The following is a 23610-nucleotide window of genomic DNA, read 5'->3' as shown; positions in this document are numbered from 1 at the left end:
GACCATATCAAATAACTCAGAAATAGGGAATTTATAAGTTTCAATTAAGTCAAGAGCATCGCCTGCTCTACGAATCGTTTTCCTTGTTTAAAATATCTTTCAATGACTTTGAGGTTCAAGTGATTTGACCATTTTCAAACAGGGTGTGTTAAATCTCGTAAAAACCCTATTTCAGTGCTAGAAACGGACTGTGTCGACTCTGATTAGGAGTAGGAAAAGCAAAAGGCGGTAACGTAACAATAGTATTTATTATTAAATAGCATTTTGTCGTTGAGTAAGTCGCCTATCTATGTAAAAGAACATATGTGTGTAAATTATGTAAAAATAATGCAAGGCGAAGGCCACTAATTAAAGTGTCAATCATAAAAATATTATAAGAATCTTAATACATTTCTGCATTTAAAACACATACCTAAACTACTATAATTATTCTGGTAATTTCCATTCGTGACTGTCTCCTCTCTAATAAGTTCTCTAGTAATGACCAAGTTAAGGCGATCTTTGCAAGACTCCACGAGTTTCTTGGCTTCTTTCAAGGTCATTGCGTCCGTCACTGCGGTGTTATTGATACGAGATATGACGTCTCCCTCGCAAAGACCCTGTCCGGCTTGGTTTAGTTGCTCTCTCGCTCGCATCGTTAATTCTTTTACATAGATCTTACATCCTAGGACTATTCCAAAATCTGAAACAATTAATTCGTTTTAATTAATCGAATATTTCTATTCGTAAACCAATGGCTTCAATAATTAAGAAAATATTTCAGGAAGAATAAAAACGGAGCTTTTTTACTTTAAATAAAATTTACGTTTTTGGTACGAACCTTCTTTTTTCCCATTTCTCGTGAGAGCTAGTTTGATGGTGGTAGGAGCTGTCGGTGGTGGTGCCGGCGCTCGTCTCCTTACCACCAGCGATACAGTCGCACCAGACTCTCGTAATACCTGGACAGCTCGTGCATATTCCACGTTTTCGAGAGGTACTCCGTTGACAGATACTATTCTGTCGTTTACCCTGTAAAACAAATTTTGTCATAGTCAAAGGGCATTAATATTGGGATAAACCTGCGATCAATAATATTATTTAGATTTAAATTTATTTGTAAACTTTCCTGTTTAACTATCATAAACGGAAACAATTAACTAATCTGAACGATCTGAGCCGTTTGGAAAGATTTCTAAATTACAACTAATTACTTATAAATAATTACATTATAATAATATTATTTATTATAAAAAAAATGTTTTTCATATAATAATAATAAATACATACTGTAGTTTGTCTTCCGCTGGACCGCCTCTCAAGACATCGGAGACAGCGATGGAAGGATCACCGCTCGCGAAGTGCGGATTGTCTCTGCCCCCAGAGACGGCGATGCCAAACCCGTAACCAGGGACTCTGTTAAGTCGAACTCTATGCGTTTCCCAACCGGAGTTACGTTCCGCTGTCTGGAAAGAACAACACATATATTAAAATTAATTCAACATTTAATAAAATTGGAGTGTCTGTTGCATATGTACCTACGTATACACGGTACATATACCAAAATAACATTTTTTACAATTTTTGTCTGTCTGTCTGTCTGTTTGTTCCGGCTAATCTCTGGAACGGCTGAACCGATTTCGACGGGACTTTCACTGGCAGATAGCGATTTAATAAGGAGTAACTAAGGCTCCTTTTATTTTAGAATTATATATAGAATCATAATAAAATCACGCTACAATATCCAAATAACTTAAATTCAAACAACGCGCACGAAGTCGCGGGCACAGCTTGGCGTAAATAAAGAAGATCATAATCAACCTTATCATAATTAATCATTTAATTATTTTACGTAATATTAACATCAACTGTATGATGTTACAATTATCATAAAGAATTTCGCAACTCCGAATGAGTTTCGAAATTATTCTCACAGCTCAACGGGTTAGATTTAAATGTCTAAGCTTTAATTATGTTAAATACTTCTACCTACGTGTTTACTACTAGTTTATTACTTGGTGTTTACCTAGCAAAATAATACTACGCACAGAATTGTGAGATATCTAATGTGTCTATGATTTAAAATCACTTTTACAAATATGATATATGTCTAACTAATCAATAAAAGTAGTAATTGTCTATGGAATATCTAAAGGTTTTTGATTAAACTATGTTTGATTAAGACCAATGCTGGCAGGCTGGCCTTAACCTAAGACATCGCCTTGTCGATAATGGTGAAATCTAAAACCATAGGTAAGGCGACCCAGAAGGTTTCTTAAAAATCTTTTTTGGGGGTAGATGTGATTGCCATAATACTACTTGCACCCGGATACATGTTGTGCTTAAGACAGGGCTACATACTGCCCTTATAATAATTAATACTCATACAGAGTATTTAGTTATAGGAGACTATACTTAATGTAATAACAATACAGTCAAATATTTTTAACAGGAAAAACTATAATTAGAATTGTTCTTTTTTTAAAACAGAGGTAACGTCACGGAGTAATAGTGCAGATTACACTACAGAAAGTCGTCCATACGCGTCAAAGGTTTTCGAGGACATTGTAATTAGAACTAGACGAGAATGACATTCACAGTGAATCAAAGTGAGCTGCAGAAACAAAGAAACAAGTTTTGTATACAAAGGGCCGCATGCATTTTTAATTTTATCTTCTCGTCTTACAGCGGAATAACTGTGATACCTTTAGAGATAAGTAATAATAGATTCGTGAAGTATTTTTAATAAATGTTAAGTAACAGCCTGTATAATGTTACACTGCTGGACTACATTTGAGGTTTGGAATTTATTCCACTACGCTGCTCCAGTGCAGGTTGATAAATAAATTAATGAACAAGAAAATTATTCGTTTTGATTGTACGTAAATAAAACTAACAATAAATAAGCTTATTTTGCTTAAAATATTAGCTTTTATAAAATAATTGTTAAATAGGTACCTATCCACCTAAGGCTCTATCCACAATGTTTTTTGTATCGTTAAGACTTATAAATATTCTGAAATGTGTATTATGTCTGCAGCAAAGTTATTGTGTGAGAATGGACTTCGTATCAAACTAGTGAGACGTTGAAAACCTAAATTGAACCTGACCTGTAGTAAAATTGTGTACGAGGTGTCTTTCAGGACCATGGGGTTTCCACTTCCTTATCAGAAGAATTACGGATAGTAGGATATACATAGAAATTATAGCATATACTATTTAAAAAAATATTCTAAATTAGATGTAAGAAAAATGTGTCTTTTTTTTGTTAGTAATAATTTAGTATCAGATCTTTCGGACAACTTAAATAGCCGTCCTCTATACATCCGCTATGTATTGCACAAAAAATCCCTTTGTATTTTAGTCGGGCTATATCATCGATTGCATAACCTCTCGTAGTCTGGTTAGAAATCCAATTACACCTAACTATGCAATGTATTAATACACGAACATTGTAGAACAAATAGTTCGATATTATTATTTTAGTTAACACCTGATATTTTAACATTGGGCCATTCCAGAATGGTTCTTACAAAATTATCTGTAATACCACCAAGTAATAAGACTTGCTTGTAAGTTCTTAACGTATTCGTCTTTGGAACCATATCTTTGGGAGAAATCAGTGAAAAATCTTATCCAAGTGATTGATCGTTTCATTTAATAAGATACAATTTAACTATTGAATTAAATATATATCTTAATTTTGATTGAATGAACGAGATCATATCAAAGTAATGCCTCGGCGAATAGCGAAGGGATAAGTCATAGTTCCACTTAAACCGATAAGAAATCCATCAAAATTCTCCACATCAACAGTCCATTGTCGTGTCTGGTGAATGGATTACATGACTAATACTATGAAATTTTAATCAAGATTTACTTTGAATAGATACTAAAAGCAAGAGATTACTGGTGATGGCGGAGGCGTTGCTTTTAGGACAATGTATCTTTGAATATGCCTTCAAAGTTATAAAATCAAACTGAAATTACATGCTATAGCTAGCTAGAGTCTTATCAGTGTTGGATTTCGAATTACAGTTAGTTTAAAAGTTTAACGTCTACAGCATACAATTTTTGGATATATCTTATTTATAAATTTTCCGCAATCTTCAAATTTAACTAAGACGAATAGACTACATAACATGCAATTATGTAATTCTCATAAACATTTACATAATATAATATTTCTAATTATGTAATATTAAAAAAAAAAATGTTTTGTTACAACAATAACATAGGCGGCGATTTGATTCAACCTATAGACAATTTGTTAATGTGCTTTTGTGGGTGTATATTTAAATTTTATTTTGCATAATATGTAGACAATAATGTGAGCCATTCTTGATCATATCATTGCGTGTTCGATGTATTCTGTACACGTCGAATGCGCTGATATCTGTGAGCTGTAGAATACTATATCCTATCACGTATAATTATTATATATAATTATACTGGATCATTTGCAGAGCAAACCAAACCATTAATTTTATTATGATTGTTATTAAAATGACTGATCAGTGGATTCCCTTAAACGATATTAGGAGTAAGAATTTGAAGTTAGTAGGTAGTTTTATAGGTATAAAATTTTCAAATCCAGATTAACTCTGTTTCCAAACTTGTCATTTTTCATTGGCACAATACATTGTTATGAGCCCCGATTGATAAGTCTCTCATACTTAGCTTGTTATGGAAGATACGCTATTGTCTTTATGCTTAATTAACATAGAGCTCTTTAATTTAATAAATCAATAATCATTTAACTAAATGTATGCCTCCGTCTCTGCAAAATTAAATCTACTTTCATCCAAATTCGAAAATTCAAAAAGCGGCAATTCATATTCGTTTTTTTTCAATGCAACTGAAAATAAAAACAAAGGAACTTAAACATAAGTACATATTTAACATTTAGAATTGAGATGTTATCTATTTTCCGGTAATAGATATTATAATATAGAAAGGTCTTTATGGAACCTTTCTAAGATTTCCGGGCGTTGAGTTTAAAACCCATTGTGTATTGAATAGTTATTAGAAACTTCCGATGGTTAGTTTAATTAAACAAAAATATGTTATATTCGATTCTTGATTAACGATTTTTGATTTCTTTTTTTTATAACCAGTCCTTTAATGTAAGGTGTGAAACGCAACGAAACGATTCAAAAATATCGATTCCACGTATTCGTATTCATTGTTGAAAAGCTGCTGGTTGAGTTAAAAAATACTTCAAGAAAAAACGGGAATATTTAATAATAGAAACTTACTTTATATAATTTCTTATAAATATCAGATTTACTTAATACGTACATATATACAAGAAATCAATTATTCACTTTTCAAATTCTGTCATTAAAGCTGTCATGATCCCATGATATTAAGTTACTCTTAATTCTACAATTTCCTCTTGTTGAGTAACATTTACCTACATTCTTTGGTAGACCTTCTAAAACCAGTCACCTAGCATTGATGACCTAAAATTATTCTCATGGTCAGATATAGTATGAATAGTAAAATGATACAAATTGCAATTTACTATCGATAACAATTTAAGTTAAGACTTAATTTTCAATAAAGGATATAATTTTCGGTATATAAATTATTTATTATATTATCTACATATCCTACCTAGGTACACAACCTGATTTGCACGGTTTTAGTCGCGTTAAACGTTTCTGCTTCACCGCTAAGGACCGAAATATAATGGGAAATAAAATTCCTCGAGAATTGGGACATCAAAAATTTTTTTTTTTCAAATCTGAGTAATATTTCCCGTCATTAGCGCGTTCATATCTGTTTGACTTTATTATATTACTACAGATCCATCTGGTATTTTCAATTAAAGTAAAGTAAGACCCTGCAAATTTTCCACTGCTCGGCTTAAGGCCTCCTTTTAAGAAGAAGTTTCGGACCATTTTGTTTACCACCCACTGACAAGGCTGAATTTATCTATAACGTGTAAAAAGAAGATTTTAAAGAAAAAATTAACTACTCAGCTTCATTCTTCTCAAACACGGAATAACAATGAGACTGTTATAGATATTTGGTAATTAATAAGCAAGTGTACATAATACTCCTAATAACAGAATGAACGACGATTTAAGACTAACAGACGAGTTAAGACTTGCACTATTTACCCTACTGACTATTGATTATGGCTGTAAACCCCATCGTCATCGACATAATAAATGCAGAAGCCATAGCAACATGGACAGATTAGATTAGCTTGAGAAAGGACACGGAATCATTTGGTGACGATGAAATTCGATTAGTTACTATATCATGTAGTGTTTTTTTATTATTGTGGAAGTATTTTATTTAATTACATTTCAGGTTGATATTCGGGCATAGATTTTCTTAAACACTGACAAAATAAATATACACTTATTACAATTTAACGGCACTGATTGCTACAAATGTCTTTTGCCTTTTATTATACCAACTTGCACGCGCACCATTCAATCCATAACACAAAATGCAATACCTAGATAGATTTGTGATTTATCAAGATATTGATGGGTACCATCTAAACAGGTTTACTCGGCTACCTAATAAAAGTAAATATTGATCAATAGTAATGCTGTATAAGAGATTGCGATTGGTATTTTAAATAACTATTTTAAATCTTCTAATACACATCTATAACTACTACATACTAACAGTATCTACGTCATAATTAGTTCTCAAGTTTATTTTTGTTATTGTATTGGTAGGACTGGCTATGTGGCCACCTGATGGTAACTCACTACAATCCATAGACATTAGCTCAGTAAGAAATATTTAAATATTCCTTACATCGCTAATGCACCACCAACCTTGGGAGCTAAGGTGTTATGTCCTTTGTGTTTGTAGCTACACTGGCTTACTACCTTTCAAACTGGAACACAATTATACTAAGTATTGCTGTTTGGCGGTAGAATAGTAGGTGGTATCTACCTAGAAGGGCTTGCACAAAGCCCTAACACCAAGTATTCGTTCTTCAAAAACAAACATCTAGAATTTCCATAGTTTATATTTAACAGTTGGTTCTCCATATGCTTAGTAAAGACTAATTGATCTTTATTGTAGGAATACATATAATACTTTTCCTGAAATTATTTTATTCCAATAAAATTAGGAAAATGTTCAATTACTTTTGTTCAAATGTATTGTACCGATATTTTGTTATAAATAATTGTCTAGCCGCTTATAAAAACTGCTAAATAGAATTAAGATTGAACAAAAAGAACCGTATTTTGTATTTTTTTTTAAACGATCAATATAACGTAGAGCGTATATGTTATGAATCTCATAAGCTCTCCTACGCAGATTTAATCATCTTTACTTATGCAACAAAAACCTTATTCAGAAACTACTTTGGTTACATTGGATATTCACATAAAAACCATCGTCGCCTATTGCAAACACATATGCACTTGGTTCGTTAATCTTCAGAAAAAATATTTTTATAAATACTTTGGAACAAGAGCTTTGTTCTCTACTTTCTCTAATTATATATACATTTTAAATTAATAATTAAGTACACGAATATTTTACGATTCTTTCACTTGGATGATCAGTATATTTATGGTAATGTTTTATTCAATATTAAAGTTTACAACTGTTATGTAGACTTACAACTGTGTACAAATGTTGCCAACAAGCTGAACTATAAACCATGTAAAAATGAAAAATGCGGAAATAACTTTTCGCCATCAATATAACAATTGAATGACGAAATCGGATTTTAAAATATATAATAATAATGAATACCTCCTATGTATGCTTTCTGCCTTATTGGTTTGAGGTTAGCTGGGGCAAGGTTATTTTGCAAATTACTTGATGGAAATACAAAGGAAATTCCCGGCTCGCTCGAGTTTGGATGGATTGTGATAAGGCTGTACGTCTACAGCAGATATCCTAGATAATACATTTAAATAAAAATATCGACCCATAAATGACCCACTGCTATGCAAAGTCTTTTAAGAAGGTGTAGAGTTTATTCCTGTTCCACTTGTGCCACACATGTGATACAATTATATCCAACACATACACATGCTGGTTTTACTCAGGATCTCCTTTACCACCAAAGATAAGATATAATTAAAAAACAAATTAAGTACACTTAAAGTCTTGCACTTAAAATCATTGGTTGAGATCTTTCTATTCTATACCGAGCACCATTATTTTACTTGGTGTCAGGAATTTGTACAAGCTCGTCTGAGTAGGTACCACCCACTCGTCAGATAGATCTTATACTTGGTATTGTTTGACATAACATCTTAGTTCCCAAGGTTGTTGGCGCATTGCTGATGTAAGGAATGAGTAATATTTCTTTCAGCGCCAGTATATACGGGCGATGTGACCATCGGGTGTTCCATTTGGCCGCTATATACTAAAAAATCATTAAAAATTATTAGCTCTTAAGATAATATAGTTATTTTTATTCGATATTTATAAAATGGCTTAAGGAAATATAAAAACAAGTTTTTGTCATTGTTTTGACTTGTCTCCCTAGGTTAATATTACTTGATTAGCCGGAAGTTTGAGATATATAGAAGCAGTTTACCTTTTCACTAACTAATACAATAGATTAAGTCTCCGTAGTTATTTATAAGCGTAACTGTAGATGTATTACTGTTTCTACACGAACACACACACACACACACACAGTTATAATATATATATATTATATACAGTGACAAGTATGACAAAGAAATATAAATCTACGATTTATTTTGTCAACAAAATAGATATCAAATTAACAACAAATAATAGTAATTCGCATCATCGTGCGAAGTATTTCGAACATACAAATCTATATTTATTAATCTGAATATAACGGCTCAAGTAGCAGTCTGTCTTAAAAATCTGTCCGAATCTACAACTATTAAAATAAATCTAAATAAAATTTTATAAAATATATTTCGAACCTGCAATTTTTCCAATCCAAGATTATCCAACTTCATCTTAAAATAAAGTTTACTCATCGAAAAACTGCCAGTTTCACTAATCACATCACAAATTCTTGATTTCTCTTGAATTTTCACTAAATCTTAATATAAATATTAAAAATAGGCGCAACGTTCGTAATTACAGATTTATGAATTATTTTCATAGTCTTCGTAAGAAGAGGTTAATATTAAATAGCAACTTTTTTAAATATTATAATGGTATGCCGAAGGTTCTATCGTAGGCGTCCAGCGATGACGCTGCGTCGCGCCATATGAGATTACACTACCTACTACCTTGTGCTTGTTTAAAGTTCGAAGGCAGTAACATTATATCACTAAGTTCAAACTACCATGAATCGTACTAATTTTCTTGACTGAAACACGTTTATTTAACTTGGTCGGTTGAAACATGTGCTACTATAGTAAGTACTATTGATGTTAACACCGTTTTATTTGTCCCCAAATTAGCAGAAACGAAATTCCGTAGCATCTCAGTAATGAGAGCGTTGCATTCTCTTTTTAAGAAGTTTATACCTTTTTAAAAAAACCTTTAAATTACTTTTTTTTATTCTAATTTCTTTGTATATTTTCATTGAACAAGTCTATACATTTTTATATGAAATTAAATAATACTATTTACGCGTTGAAAACCGCTATTTATCCAAATTGGAACCACCTGCCACCGAATACTTAGAAAGCCTTAAGCAAATTCCAACTATTTCACAAAGCTGTCGCGTACGCAGTAAACATTGTACGGCATCATTATTCAACCTGCAATCCTATATGCTACGAATAATTTGCATAAACAACTCGAATAACAGTTCCTATTACCGACACATAAGGTTTTAATTACAGTGTAAATAGTTTCCACGCCCGCAAAGGCTTTGGTGGGTTACTTTACAGACAATGGACATTCTATACCTTGCGATATTTAGTTAACAGATAAACACGGCTTTTTGGCCTTAATACCTTATACAATAAGGGAATTATTTCCTTGGCATTGCAAGCCGATAGTCAAAATTATGATGCGACACGCAATGTCACCGTCGAATATTGAATTAATAGGATTTGCTTCGAGACATCTATATAGTAAAATATACAGTGACATATTCAAATTAAAAAAAAAGAATGTACCTGACCAGTATCGAATTTTTAACCGTTTGGTATCAAGCCCAAGATTACTTAGACAGATAGAAATAATAAAATTTAAATCATCAATTATTCAGTCCTAATTGTTGATTAGTTGTATGTGTTAAAGCTTGTCTATTATTCCTAATGAAAAAACACAACAGCCTAGTCACCAACTGTACTTACAAGGCAGACAGCATTTTTTTTTTTGTATAAAATATTTTTATATTAAATAAAAATAAAATATAAATTTTATATGAATAAAAGAGAGAACAGGGTGTGTTGAAAGTCAAAATAACAATTTTAATAAGATTTTCTTTTATTTCTAAAAAAATATTTCAAATACAGTATTTCGAGTCTTACATAATAACAGATAAGTATGACATGTTCAACGAGAGAAAAGGTAAATTCATTTTGTTTTTCAGTAACAATACTTTACACTAATTATTTTGTGTCTTATGACAAATTACTTTTTTGTTTCATTTGCTGTCGAAACACCTGGCCCTTGGAGTAATGGTGCAAAAAGCTTCATCAAAAGTATAACATCTCGCCTTATTGCCTCCACTGGTGACAGGAGAGCTAGTTCATTTTAAGCCCCGAGGATTGGAACTGTGATTCAACAGGGAAATGCTGCCAGCATTCTTGCCACCATTCCACGAGGTCAAGATTTATACAGTAACTAATTTTAATTCATATTTGTATATATTTAAGCACTTAATGTTATCAATTCTTATATTAATAAATCACTTTAGTATTATTGTATTAATATATTTGCAAAAAATATGCAATAAATAATACTTAAAATAAAAAGTATTTGCTATTTTTTTTTATTAATTACTAACTGAGTACAGTACCTACTAACTATTTGAATACAGTAGATATTATAAAGGTAGTCTGTCATTGCTTTTGTTTTAAAAAAAAAAGACACATTAATACAGAAAATAATTATGCGGTTAATTTCATATGTGACAGAACAAAATGCAAACTTACTTTTTATTGGTTAATGAAAAATCATAAACTATATATTGGGCAGGTATTTGGCAATTAAGTATTAGGCATAGTAAAATGCAACAGCAATCATTTTAAAATTGTGAATTCCTTTTCTAATATCACATGATAGTAGTATTTGATATAACAGATTATATTTAATAACAAACATATTCTATACAAACAGATAATTGAGTTATTGTCTTATTTAGTTGGATAACCCGTTAATGATGAAATATTTGTGCCTTTAAAATCCATAATATCTTCTGGATTCGTTTTCAATTTCTCTATCAGTGAACTTCTTTCAAACCGAATCATATTTAAGTAATCTTCTCTTAACTGTCTTATTTTCTCAATTATACTTCTTCTATCTCTTGACATAATTGAAGGATTCTTTAGGAGCTCTGTTAGTTCTTGAATACTATCCGGTAGATTATCATAATCACAATTATGATGTTCTATTGTTACGTTAGGATATGTTTCAGGGAAATGTCGCATTTGATTTTTTAGTCTCTTTACACAAATGTGATTTTGTAAACTATGGCTTTCATCGTACACTTCTCTGCCATTATCATCAAAAACTATCTTCCTATTTAATGCACAACTACATTCATCATCCTCATCGGTATCATGTTTTCTTTTTCCTTCATTGGGTGTTTTCTTGTCTAAATTTAATAAATGGCCATATTTTGACTCAATATTCATCAGCACTGTTTTGCATTTTTCGTAAACACTTTTCAACTCCTTTAAGTCACTTTTAGAGATTTCAGTAATGTTAACATTATTGTCGTCGGAAGACGATGATTGCTGTGTTTTGCGCTTATGTTTTTTAACCGGTTTCTCGAATTTTTCAACATTTTCAATATTATGTTCTTCACTAGAACTTTCAACACCTTTATCTGGGATTTCTCGCACGTGGTTTTTAACAACAATGTACTTTTTTGATTCTTTATTCTGCATTTGTACCGTGGACTTGGACGACCCTTCTGAATCAACTTGTATTACCATTGCGAGACTTCACTGTATTTAATTCCTTGTTCTTTTCGTAAAAAGGGTAGATTGTGTATTTTCTTACCTTTTATAGCGAGTGGTTTAAATAATGAATAAGTTACTTTATTTTAAAATACACCAAGGTAAAAACACGTGCAATTGTATCTTATGACAATTGACAGTGGTCAGTGACAATCAAAATCGAAAAATAAACAAAAATAGCTAGTGTTGCACCAAATTTAGAACAACTGATTCAAATTTACTTCATCCTCATCGAATAAAGCAAGCACAATGTTTTCAGGTTATATTAATGTCTATCATTATTGAAAAAATCATCACTTTTCACAAGAATAATTTATGTTTAATAACACCTATCTTTAATAACATTTTCGTTCCTTTTAAGATTTTATTCAGATAATTTACATTACGTCTCTACATAAAGGCGAGGTACCAACTGCGTAATATTAACACAAGATGGCCGCCAATGCCAAGCGTTCGGATACTCGCTCGATAATTGTGAGACAATATCTTATTTGTATAGAAAATATGAAATAAATTGAAAAAAATCGAATTTTATGATACTATTGGGTAATTAAAGAAAATGCGATTTTTTATATAATTTTTACTCATTGTTTTGATTTTTTCGTTTTTTTTTCTTTTTTGGTACTTTATCTTCATCACATTTTACAATCTGTTCATGTATATCTTCATTTTGTTTATTTTTATTTTTCTTTTTCTTCTTTATTGGCTCACTTTCAACTAAATCTTCAGTTAATTCTTGATATTTCTTCTTTTTTGCCTTTTTTACTTTAGTTTCTTGTAAAGTATCAAACTGCAGTTCATTATTTATTTCTAAATCTGCATTAATACTATTTTCTTCTGTTACCTCAGATTGTTCTTTTTTCTTTGACTTTTTCTTTTTTTTTACTAATTCTTCATTATTATCTATAACTGTATCTGACAAGGAAGTTTCAACATTATCTTTATTTTTCATATTATAAAATGAAAATCCTTGGAATGCAGAAGTATTAGTGGTTTCATTTTCTGTTTCAGTATCATTAGAAAAACCTTTGAAACTATAATCAGCCACCACGTCTTCATTACTGGATTCATATTTAGAGTTGAGCAATTTGCTTTTTGATTTCAAGTTGGCTAATTTAGTTTTAAAATAATCATCCATGTTACCCTTCTCAGTAAATACTTGTTCACTAGTTTTTACATCATCCTGCACAAGTTTTTCTTCTTCTTTCTCTTTCAAACTTTTTTTACCAAATATATTAGCCAAATCTTTTTCACTGTACCGTGACATGTCCTTGCCGCGTGTAAACTTGTGGTAGTGGATACGAGCCTTACTTTTCTTTGATTTGTCTTCTAATGAAACTCCACTATGTAAGGTCTCGGCATTACTTTCAGCTGAAAGCAAATACAACATGTATTGTATGTAATTATATCTATAAATAATGAAATCTAATATATGTACACGCGTTGAGTAAAAAAATAATGTCAGATGTAATGTTCAAGGAAAAAAATATTTAATAAACATCAAGAACTAATTCATAATAAAAGAACGCTTACCATTTGATAGATTCGCAAGTAGTGCATTAAAGTCATCCTCATGTTTCGTCCATTGGTCATTCTTATCTTCAAAACCCAATCCTCGTTCATCGTTTTTATATTTCGCTACGACATGATCAACCATTCCATTTTCTTTCGCACCTAACCCTTTGCCCGCACTCCAACCCATTTTTTCCAACATTTTCTGCCCGAACTTGTTAGTATCATTGCTCCAAGCATTGTTTTTAGCACGAAGGTTTATCACTTTCTGTTTACGGCGAGGTGCCGCTAACATCGACATGTTTATATAAATAAGTTACAGTAGTTTATATTCACTTATTTCATTTTCACGTGTTACACTTGTCAAAATGGACGGTGTTTGAACGAGCACGACTCGTAAATCGCCACAGATAAAATCAAAACGTGAACAGCGTTTGGATACATACATACGTCATCGCAACTCGAGTTAAATCTGAAGTTCGTGCGATTGACGGCGAATACGTCGATCTACGCTCGACTCGATTGGCTGGACTCGGCTTTTTTAAATTACGTTCCGTTTCACTAGCTGTTAGTAATTCATATGCTAGAAATTGAACTGAATTTAATACAAGTTTTATATAATTTCGATTTTAAATTACACTAAGTTATAAATAAATTTATTAAGTTACTCTGTAAGGGAACTATTTATTTGAATAATGTAAATAGCTCTTTTATCTTATTATAAAATGTTTTTTTTTTTTGCCTTGGGTGTTGAATATATTATTATAAATAATAACTATAAAAAAATATATTAGACTAATAATTTTTTTGAAATGTTTAATCATATTCTTATCCATATTATCAAGTATTGCCTTGATTATTTATTAATTAGTCATCATGAAGTGAGTAAAACTATGTTTTTTGGTCAAATCATTTATAAAATGTGATTTCAAAACCGCGATTATGGTTAGGATCCACGTGTTCTAATAATTGTGCTATTGTGGTTAATTGTTACTCGATACTGGGATATCTGGTCGATGAAAAATGTCAAACAAGCACGACTGGTTACGCCCACCTAAAGTATTTAATAACAATGACAAAACATGAATAAATTTAGTACACCTATAATTTTTTTTGTTCCCATCTCAAGCTATGCTTTTCATAAGATGATGTACTAAAAATAAATTTGGATAATCATTTAATTTTGAACAGGTACTTAAATGATTAATATATTTATCATTTAAATGATATTATTCCACAATTATCCAACAAAATACTTGATGTTTCGAAAGTAATTTCAAGTTTAGTCCAGTTTGATAAGTATCAAATTATAATTTATCAAAAATAATAAACAAACTATTTTTAATAAATAGTTATTTTACCGTCCAGAAAAAATGGTAGATAAGATTAAATATGAGAAAAACGTCTATAAGAAAAACATGCAAATTTATTATTTTTTAATTCTTATGATTTAATTTAATACATAATACTGTATGACTCTTCAATCTCACGATACGTTATAATAAAAATATCTTGATGACTCAAAAAACAAATTTAATCACTCTTTTATGTGTGGCTGTGTGTAAACCTGTTAATTGTCAAATAAAAAAAAAAGCAGAATGTGTTACTTATGTGACGAATTCAAATATTTATATTTTGTATTCGTGTACATACTTTCGTACTACGATTAGGTAGTTATTATTCTGCGTTGAAATTATTCTTGTTTTATTCGAGTCGACCGGTTTGCGGAAAGTAAAAGTTGGAAGTAAATTTTCGGTGCATTAATATTATGCAAGGATGAATAGATTTAATATGCATAGCTTTCCATTCGTCAAATCTATTATTTCTATGGATAATAATCTCTAACTTTTATAGATTAACCAAAAAACAAGTAATTACCGAATATTATTCATAAAAAACATGCTTACAAAGAAACTATTAGTAATAATATAATCTTCCATCGACACAGATCTAATAAAAAAGGACATCACATTAACCCTGTCTATATACGTATGATTGAGTGTATTTTTATTCTCAGTAGAGCTTAGACGCAACATCTGATAACAAATGAGGTTACATTAGATTTTTAAAACTTTTTGTAGTGTTTAAGATAAGTTGTGCTAATTCTATTTTACACAATCATTGTCTGTTTAGTCGATAAAACATATCATCTTTTAACACTGCAAATCTTGAGGTCCAGTGTTCAATTTCGAATGAGACCAAAATTATATTGAAGTTTTCATACAAGAAATTTTCAGAGATAACCTAGAGTTAAAAAGATGGAAGTGTTACATACATTCGCGCGACTCACAAAGCATTTCAAGCCGTTGATGATTTTTGTTCTTTATCTATTTGTGTCGAATTGCCGTCCCCGTAGTGCCGAGAGTGCGAGAATAGAAAATGCACCTGTGTTTACGCACACACTTTATGTAGATACTATGCATCTTTTAAAATTCGCTGGATTGGCCAAAATTATTTTCTATCTCTTGAAACTTTACAGAACTTAGCTACTTGCTATCCCTTTAAGCTCTACAAATAAGAAAGAGACAGCAGTACTTTTACTCCTGTTAAGTAAGTTTAGTGTCGGATAATACAGAATACATTTAATAAAAAGATGCAAGGATACGATCCTAACCGTCTTAGGATATAGATCTGGGTTAGGACCACTGAATTTCAGTGTCTATAATTAATCTCATTCTAATTTCTAAATTAGAAGGTTTAGAAATCTTATGACTTGTGGGGCATTTACGGGCTATTACTCCTATGCATTAATAATGATTTGGAATTTGGTTAAATGTGTCAGTTTGTATGTATATTCGCGGTTATCTCAAATTCGTTAGGTATTTTTTATTATGTTTGCATCAATAGAGATATTGTTTAACAAAGAAAGTTTATGTATATTAGTAAAAAAAAATTTTTAAACGTTAGCGGAAAATTGTATATCTTAAAAACTAAAATTGCGTGCGATTGCTTAATCCTTAAAGTTTTATAAAAATAATCACCTCAAACAAAATCCTAGACGCTATATATATCTGAATACTTATCCTACGTAATATTACAAATGAGAAAGTTACGATTGATCGCCTTAACTACTAAGCCTAACGACATGTAATTGCACACACAGATTTCAGAGGTACCTAACACCATTCCACACACGGATGGAGCCGCGGACAGAAACAAGTATGCTATAATATAACACTAGCTAATGAATAACAGGTCGTTATATATGTATTAGACGTTAGTTTCCATTGACAGCTACCGTAAGACCGGTCGTTAAGAAAGCTTGCCTTTCCGAGAAAACCGCTGCTTCTACTTGTAACTTATAAACATAATATAGTATGGCTTAAAGGCCTTCAAATATTACTCACCTCAATTGAAATTGTTTTCCTAACTAATCTATAATATATGTAGTAATATTATAAATGCGAAAGTAAGTCTGTTTGTCTGTTGCTCTTTACCGGCCAAACCACTAAATCGAATTTGATGAATATTTGTATGAAACGAGCTTGAGAATTGAAGGGCTAGGGCTACTTTATTCCTAACACCAGACGACCAACCTCTGTAACACGAGCAAAGCCGTGGCCGAAATATATTTTTTAAATGAATGGTGTGATAGTGAATAAGTAATACATAGAAAATACTTTTGTATTTAATTTAAGCCATGTTAGTATTAAAATAATTGTATTTTAAAAATCGATACTACGATAGAAAGTATATCGATGAACTTGCCATATATATGCCAACGTGCCGTGATATATGCCAGCCTGCCAATCTTGAAAACTTTCAACTAATGAAAGCCGTTGAAACTTGTTTATAATTAACATAATCACGCTCTTTCTAGTTCACTCAATTTCTCATTATGTAATGAATATATATACGATCAGTGTCTCTCGTCTTCTTTCAAGAAATAAGTATTTATTACTAATGTATTAAAAAATATATGAATCGTAAAATACTTACTAATAATGTTCTATAATAAAATTACATTTATCTCGGACATACATACATATATATGCGATTAAGTTTTTTACTTTTATGATTAATGTATATTTATTTATAAAACAAAACTATTAAATTTAGCTTTTTATTTATATTATACTACTTTAATTTAACTTCCAAAATTCCGATAATAGTTTCGTCGGGATACAAAACGCCATTTTTTCGCAAATCCATAGTGAATACCATAGATTAAAAAAGCTCTCGACCAATGATATCGCGTCAATTTGCTGTCAAATGTTGATTATTTGGCTTTTTTCCTGTTATGGTTGGAAAAGAGTATATATTGTTCTGATAAAGATCTAACATTATTAATAAAATACCTAGATGCTAACATCGTATCTTATGATTGAATGGGATTTATTTAAAATGCTTGCCTTATTTCTTAACATAATTCAAGAAACAATGAAAAAATTGTTTCATCTTTGTTAGCGCTTTATTTTCGCAAGCCAGACTTTATATAATAACCGGAATAGAATCTGATACAGTTACTAGTTTAAAATAAAGTCTTGACTGAAGTGGCAAGTGTGCAATCGTAGTTATTTTTGCCATTTGCAGCCACAGGAAGTCTAGGTAACAGAAGTGACCTATATTAGCAATTTATAGAGAACTCTATTTTGAATATGTCGCTACGCCCTACCAGTTAAACAAATAGATTACCATGGTTAGATATTTTATGATAAATGATCTGTACACGCAATTTCTCTCGTATCTAATTCAATTTTGTGATATAGTTATATTAGCCAAATGGCATGAATATATTATTTTTGAACATTATAATAAATACTATTTTACTTCTGCGTCTTCGCTCACATTTTAAGGGTTGGTCGTCAGCCATTAGATACAAAAAGTACCTAGCCTATGTCCTTTCTAGGAGTTCAAGGTTTGGTCGTGAAAGAGAAACAAATAGACAGAGATAATATAATATAATATACTAGTATCTATTATTCATTAAAGTCACAAGCTACACTGAAATCGTTTTTCATTTGAACAACTTTGTTTTTTGCGTGATGCGTGAAAATATAGATTGAATTCGAAGAAATGTTCTTATTTTATAACGATAGCGAGGTTATTGTGTTGCTGAATAATGCCTGATTTTTCCAGCCTGAAGTTTATTACGAATTCCTCGTTTCGTATCGATTGGAAACTATTCATAAATCATTATTGTTATATCTTCAGCTTCCGTCATCGCAGCGAGATTAATTTCACACCATTTTTATAAATGTAGGAATATTTGTAAACGATGTAGATGTTATTATTACTATTACAAAATATTTTAATTATGAATTAAATCTTTGCTCTTTATTTGTATTCAGTGAATCTTCATGATTTAACGACTCTTGGAGTCCTGTCGCCTCGATAATAGCTGGCTCATTTCCGCCGAAATGATCGAAACTCTTGATTCAGCAGTAATATTAAATTGAAGCTTGCCAACTTACATGCAAATATAATTCATACAATATTGATTATTTGTAAAAATTAAAGAACAACAAAGCAAGTTGACCTTTACTGAATGACTTTCCGGATCAATTTTATATACGTGGGAACGCGAATGAGTCATACGGATAGATCCGCGGTTGCGAACAAGAGAACAACCCTACCTGGAATACCTTAAACTTAATAAACTAATACTGACGAGATAGTTTGAATTTCATAAATGGAATTATAAAAAATAACAGTCCACAATTAGCGAAGTTAACGGGGTATCTCAGAGGCTGAAGCCCGAGGCCGAAGAAAAGAAAAATAAAGTAAGAAGACTAAATTATTGGCGGTCCGACCGCTTTGCCGACGACAGCTGCGAATTGGCGCGAAACTGGTTATGGCGGGAGCAGTGACGTCACCTGACGTGTGCCTTCTCCGATTTTGAACATGCTGCGTGCAAAAAATGCTACCTTTTTCACCTCGACCATCCATTTGATTTTACGGCTCTTTATTGCGTTACATCTTTGTATTGTCATTACCGACAGGTGATTTTGGAAGGTACTCGTTAGTTAGGCGATAAGAAAGGTGTAAAATAAGTAGGGAATCTAAATTCAAATGTCTGCGGCCTGCGCTACACGTTCTTCGTTTCAAGATTTTTAATTTATAATTTTTTTTAAGTAATTTTTTAATATCTTTTAGTTTCGTATTTTTAATTGATTTTGAGATACAAACATTCCTTATTTATTTATCGATAACTTTACTTGGGTAATCCAGGTATCGATCGCTTCTTGAAATGGTAGTGAGTTTTATAGGATATTATGACAATTTATATAAATACAATCTAACAGATAAAGTAATAAACTCATTTTTATAACATTTTTTAAATTGATAAATTAAACTGATTTGAAATATTAATTAATCCATTCGATGGGTTCTAATTCGGGTAGGTTTTTATATGCTTGGTTTGTTTATTATTATTTCGTGCTTGGCATATAAAAAACCTTGAGGAGAATTCTGCATATTGAATGAAATGTTGCCAGATATGTCCAATTTATACTGGAGCCACAAAACCTGCAAAATCTCCTGTCAGCTGCACTTACTTTTTATTTTGTTTTTAATAATAACATTTAATACAAATTAAAAACATTTCATAATTAATTATTAAATATAAATATTAACAAAACCATGTTATTTTATTGTTAAATAGGAGTAACTACTGAGTTGCTTGCCGGATCTTCTAAAATTTACATTTCGAACCAGTAGCTTTACATTTATAGTCTTGTAAAAGAAAGATGTCAACGACGTCAATATTGCTAGTATGGGCCTACTAAAATGAAGTATATTTTGATTTTGACAGATTTTTAGTTTTAGTTGTCTCACTTTTTACTATATGATCTTAAATTGTATGAAATACGACGATATATTCCGTCTCTTTCTTTCGAACCTGATATGATCGTAAAATATCTAGGAGAAAATATTTCTTATCTTTATTCACACGCGTGTTATTTTTACCACTTTTGTTATATAGACTAGAACTTGTTGCAAAAACGAAAAATTCTTTTCATCTAGTCAGTATCGCGTGTCTTATCAGTGGAAGTTAAAAGGGTGTTATTACAATAACAGCCGACCATTACGTTATAATTACAGTCATTGTTTTTATAATGTGAGAACAATTCGATGACTTAAATCTTGATAATGTCGATATTCATCGTTACTTTACTATAGGAGGTAGGGGGGAGTAGTAATGAGCTTTATTACTAAACTTCTACTAACTAAATTCATAAACAAATCTATGAAGTTTATTTGAATCTACTTCAAATAGTTAACAGTAATTATAGTTTTTTTTTTTAAATTTATTGTGTATGTTGGCGGACGTGCAAATGGGCCACCTGATGGTGAGCGGTCACCAACGCCCTTAGACAATGACGCTGTAAGAAATATTAACTATTCCTTACATCACCAACGCGCCACCAACCTTGGGAATTAAGATGTTATGTCCCTTGAGTGAGCCTGTAACTGTAGGCTCACTCACCCTTCAAGCCGGAACACAACAATACTGAAAACTACTGTTTGGCGGTAGAATATCTGATGAGTGGGTGGTACCTACCCATAAGGGTTTACAAAGCCTTACCGCCAAGTAAATATTATAGTATCGTCTCGATTTTAAACTTTGCATGTATGTAATTTAGTTGATAGTACAGTAATTACCATCGTGCTAATCTTACGGATCCGGGAAGGTAAACCTCTTCTCCTAAGCCCCTCGAGTTGGGCTCATTTGGTTTTAACGGGTTCAATACAATAAACAGGTGCTCTACTGGATTACTTGCATTTAAAATTATTCTTTTATAATCCACTTTGTTTGAAATATTTAACGATATAAAGTTTAACTTATGTATATATTTTTTATTTAAATCAATTTAATGTTGTTTACAAATTAACATTTTTAGGTTTCGAGCTTTTTAGCCTTTGTTCTTGTCATTGACACCCAACATAATGGTAACCATAATTTAGGTATTTATGATATCACCTCAGTAATATATAATTTTATATTAAAGTAAGTACTTCTTAATTTTATAAGGTTATCTTTTGTTCTCGTGAAAGAAACTTATACAGCCTTTATAGAATATTTAAATACCAAAACGATATCAAATAAGTTGAGTTTTATTCAACTCACAACGTACGTGTAAAGCGATTGCTTCGAATCTCAAACACCTATAAAGACGTAAATACCTATTTTTCTTGTAATGACATTAAAAGTGTAAACATACTTATAATTTATGAATGTATTAGGCCGTAAAAAGTAACAAATAATTGGGGAGTCATTGCACTTATTCATAGGCAGGTATGCAACGGCAAACGTGTTTTGCCTCATCGATACCTACGGCTTACCTGAGAGTCACTCCGGACATGGTTCAAATTATTCACAACTAATCCGTTGTCTGCCATTGGATCCATTGCTGTATTAACATTATTCACTCACTGACCAATCTATATCACCGCACATCTCAGTCTTACACTTCAGAAATTAACGAGAGACTACCAGAAAAACAAAACTTAACACAAAATAATGTAATCGCACCAACACAACCCGCTCCGCACAAAGAAAAGCTTCGTTGAATCACAAACGAACAGTCCCCCGTTGCAATTTACTGTACGTTATTTGTATCATTGTTATTATTAAATAAAAGTTTTAAAGGCTGCGTTTTACAGCAGCACGTCCGTCCGATCCTAACTAAGGACGCCAGGCGGCGAAAAGTTAACCGTGCGTGATTTCTCGGGACTTTCAAAACCAAATGGTCATATACGCTATCAATCTTTGCATACCAGAGTTGTGCGATGAGACAGGAGTTCTCGAGAGAAGTGCGTCCGCGACGAGAGTGAAAGGGACGGCATTCGAGCAGGTACTCCGCCCCGAAGTAGGCGAACAGTATCTACAGGTTTTGCTCCCACTACGAGGCATGGCACGGACTCGGAGAGGCTCGAAGCTTGAAAGTTAAGTTGTAGTTGAAAAACATAATAGCTCTGCGCACTCGTCACTAGACAAGCCACTTTTTACATCGGACCATCTCTAAAGCTGCCTCGCTTTCCTCCTTCCAATATTTATAGAACATCCTTCTACCCCAAGACGATAATTACCATTATTTTTATGATTTATAAATTGTAAGCTTGTTACTTAATTAAATTATTTGGTTATGGTATTGTAGATGACCGTTTATCAGCGTTTGATCAACGAGAAACGATTGACCCAATCGATAAATCGAACCGGTCTAATGCATCTCTGGTGAAGGCCGAAAGGCACGGTCCCTCGCGGAGACTAATGTCTCGTCATAAATGAAAAAAACATTACTTTAATTTCGAACTTTAAATCGGTGTAATAAGGTCTGAAATTAATTTTCTAGTCAAGAGATTTTAAGGGACTATCCTTATCCCATTTTAAAAGCTGTTCTACTCTTGAAACGCACACAGCTTTACTACCAAGTAATGTATATTATGCTAGGGATTCTTACCTGAGATCTATGATTTTTTTAAATTATATTCTATTCAAAATAAAAATACATTACTTATTAGTATACTAAATAAACCAGAATTACTCATTTTAAAACAGAGTACGTTATTGGTTTCCCAGATCTTCTAATTTATATTCCATGTATTAAAATATTAAATTGTTAAATACTAAGTACTAAAATTTTTGTATTGAACATATAATTAAATAAAAAAGTCCCTCATATAATTGACTTTAAATGGGATTTATTTTACTGGCAATACTAAGTATATACTGCATAAACTTTAAGCTCGTACGTTAGTTGAAAATGCAAGTGAAAGTTCTTACACAATCCTGTCTCGTATACGCTTACGGCGATAAGTCAAAGCGGCGTTAAGATAAATTTTCCGGTTACTCTCTTTTAATTTCGTTGTTTTATTTTAAATTAAACATATTTTAAGCTTAATGATAATAGTATTGACTCTCCAAACTGCTTTTATAGGATTAAAATAGTTGCTTTTACATTTAATACAACGCATGTGAGAATCCGAGCTGATCTAGTAACATAGGAGTTTGCAGTTCAAATCAGAACATGGACCACTGATGAAAAATGATTTGCTTAATATATGTTTACAATTCATCTCGTGTTCGGCGGTGAAGAATAAAATTGGA

General features: G+C 31.5%; 3 protein-coding genes across 13 annotated transcripts in view; all 3 read right to left on the bottom strand.

Annotated features, from left to right (window-relative positions):
- The window catches only part of LOC125071293 (tight junction protein ZO-2-like), a 114723-nt gene that overhangs the window by 18752 nt on the left and 72361 nt on the right, over window positions 1-23610 (bottom strand). For 9 of the 11 annotated variants that reach the window (XR_007119912.1, XM_047681471.1, XM_047681472.1 and 6 more), the window contains 3 exons: window positions 1267-1442; window positions 821-1008; window positions 413-682 (listed from right to left, as the gene is read on the bottom strand). Coding sequence is in view for 10 of the 11 variants with exons in the window: in XM_047681471.1 (XP_047537427.1) it covers window positions 413-682; window positions 821-1008; window positions 1267-1442 (634 nt within the window). In the remaining variant the exon portion in view is untranslated. Of the gene's footprint in view, window positions 1-412; window positions 683-820; window positions 1009-1266; window positions 1443-8879; window positions 9158-21845; window positions 22233-23610 lie in introns of those variants that run through there. The other 2 variants (XM_047681477.1, XM_047681479.1) reach the window with 2 other exon arrangements.
- On the bottom strand, window positions 10571-12448 carry LOC125071296. Its single transcript, XM_047681483.1, has one exon. It carries the CDS (start codon window positions 12021-12023, stop codon window positions 11220-11222), a length of 804 nt encoding a protein of 267 aa, XP_047537439.1. The 5' UTR covers window positions 12024-12448; the 3' UTR covers window positions 10571-11219.
- On the bottom strand, window positions 12613-13943 carry LOC125071295 (PIN2/TERF1-interacting telomerase inhibitor 1). The gene is made up of 2 exons (XM_047681482.1): window positions 13581-13943; window positions 12613-13418 (listed from the first exon to the last, which is right to left on the bottom strand). Exons 1-2 carry the CDS (start codon window positions 13858-13860, stop codon window positions 12628-12630), a joined length of 1071 nt encoding a protein of 356 aa, XP_047537438.1. The 5' UTR covers window positions 13861-13943; the 3' UTR covers window positions 12613-12627.

The sequence above is a fragment of the Vanessa atalanta genome, chromosome 19 (assembly GCF_905147765.1).
Source record: "Vanessa atalanta chromosome 19, ilVanAtal1.2, whole genome shotgun sequence".
Taxonomy (NCBI): Eukaryota; Metazoa; Arthropoda; class Insecta; order Lepidoptera; family Nymphalidae; genus Vanessa; species Vanessa atalanta.
Note: the sequence above shows the minus strand (reverse complement) of the source record. Positions and strands in the feature narration are given on the sequence as shown.

What these genes read in the sequence shown, in the direction of transcription:
- LOC125071296 (XM_047681483.1), bottom strand. Translation starts at nt 12,023, where the DNA reads ATGGTAATACAAGTTGATTCAGAAGGGTCGTCCAAGTCCACGGTACAA.
- LOC125071295 (XM_047681482.1), bottom strand. Translation starts at nt 13,860, where the DNA reads ATGTCGATGTTAGCGGCACCTCGCCGTAAACAGAAAGTGATAAACCTT. An exon ending in ACTTGCGAATCTATCAAATG is followed by an intron (nt 13,419 to 13,580) that starts GTAAGCGTTCTT and finishes ATTTGCTTTCAG; the next exon opens with CTGAAAGTAATGCCGAGACC.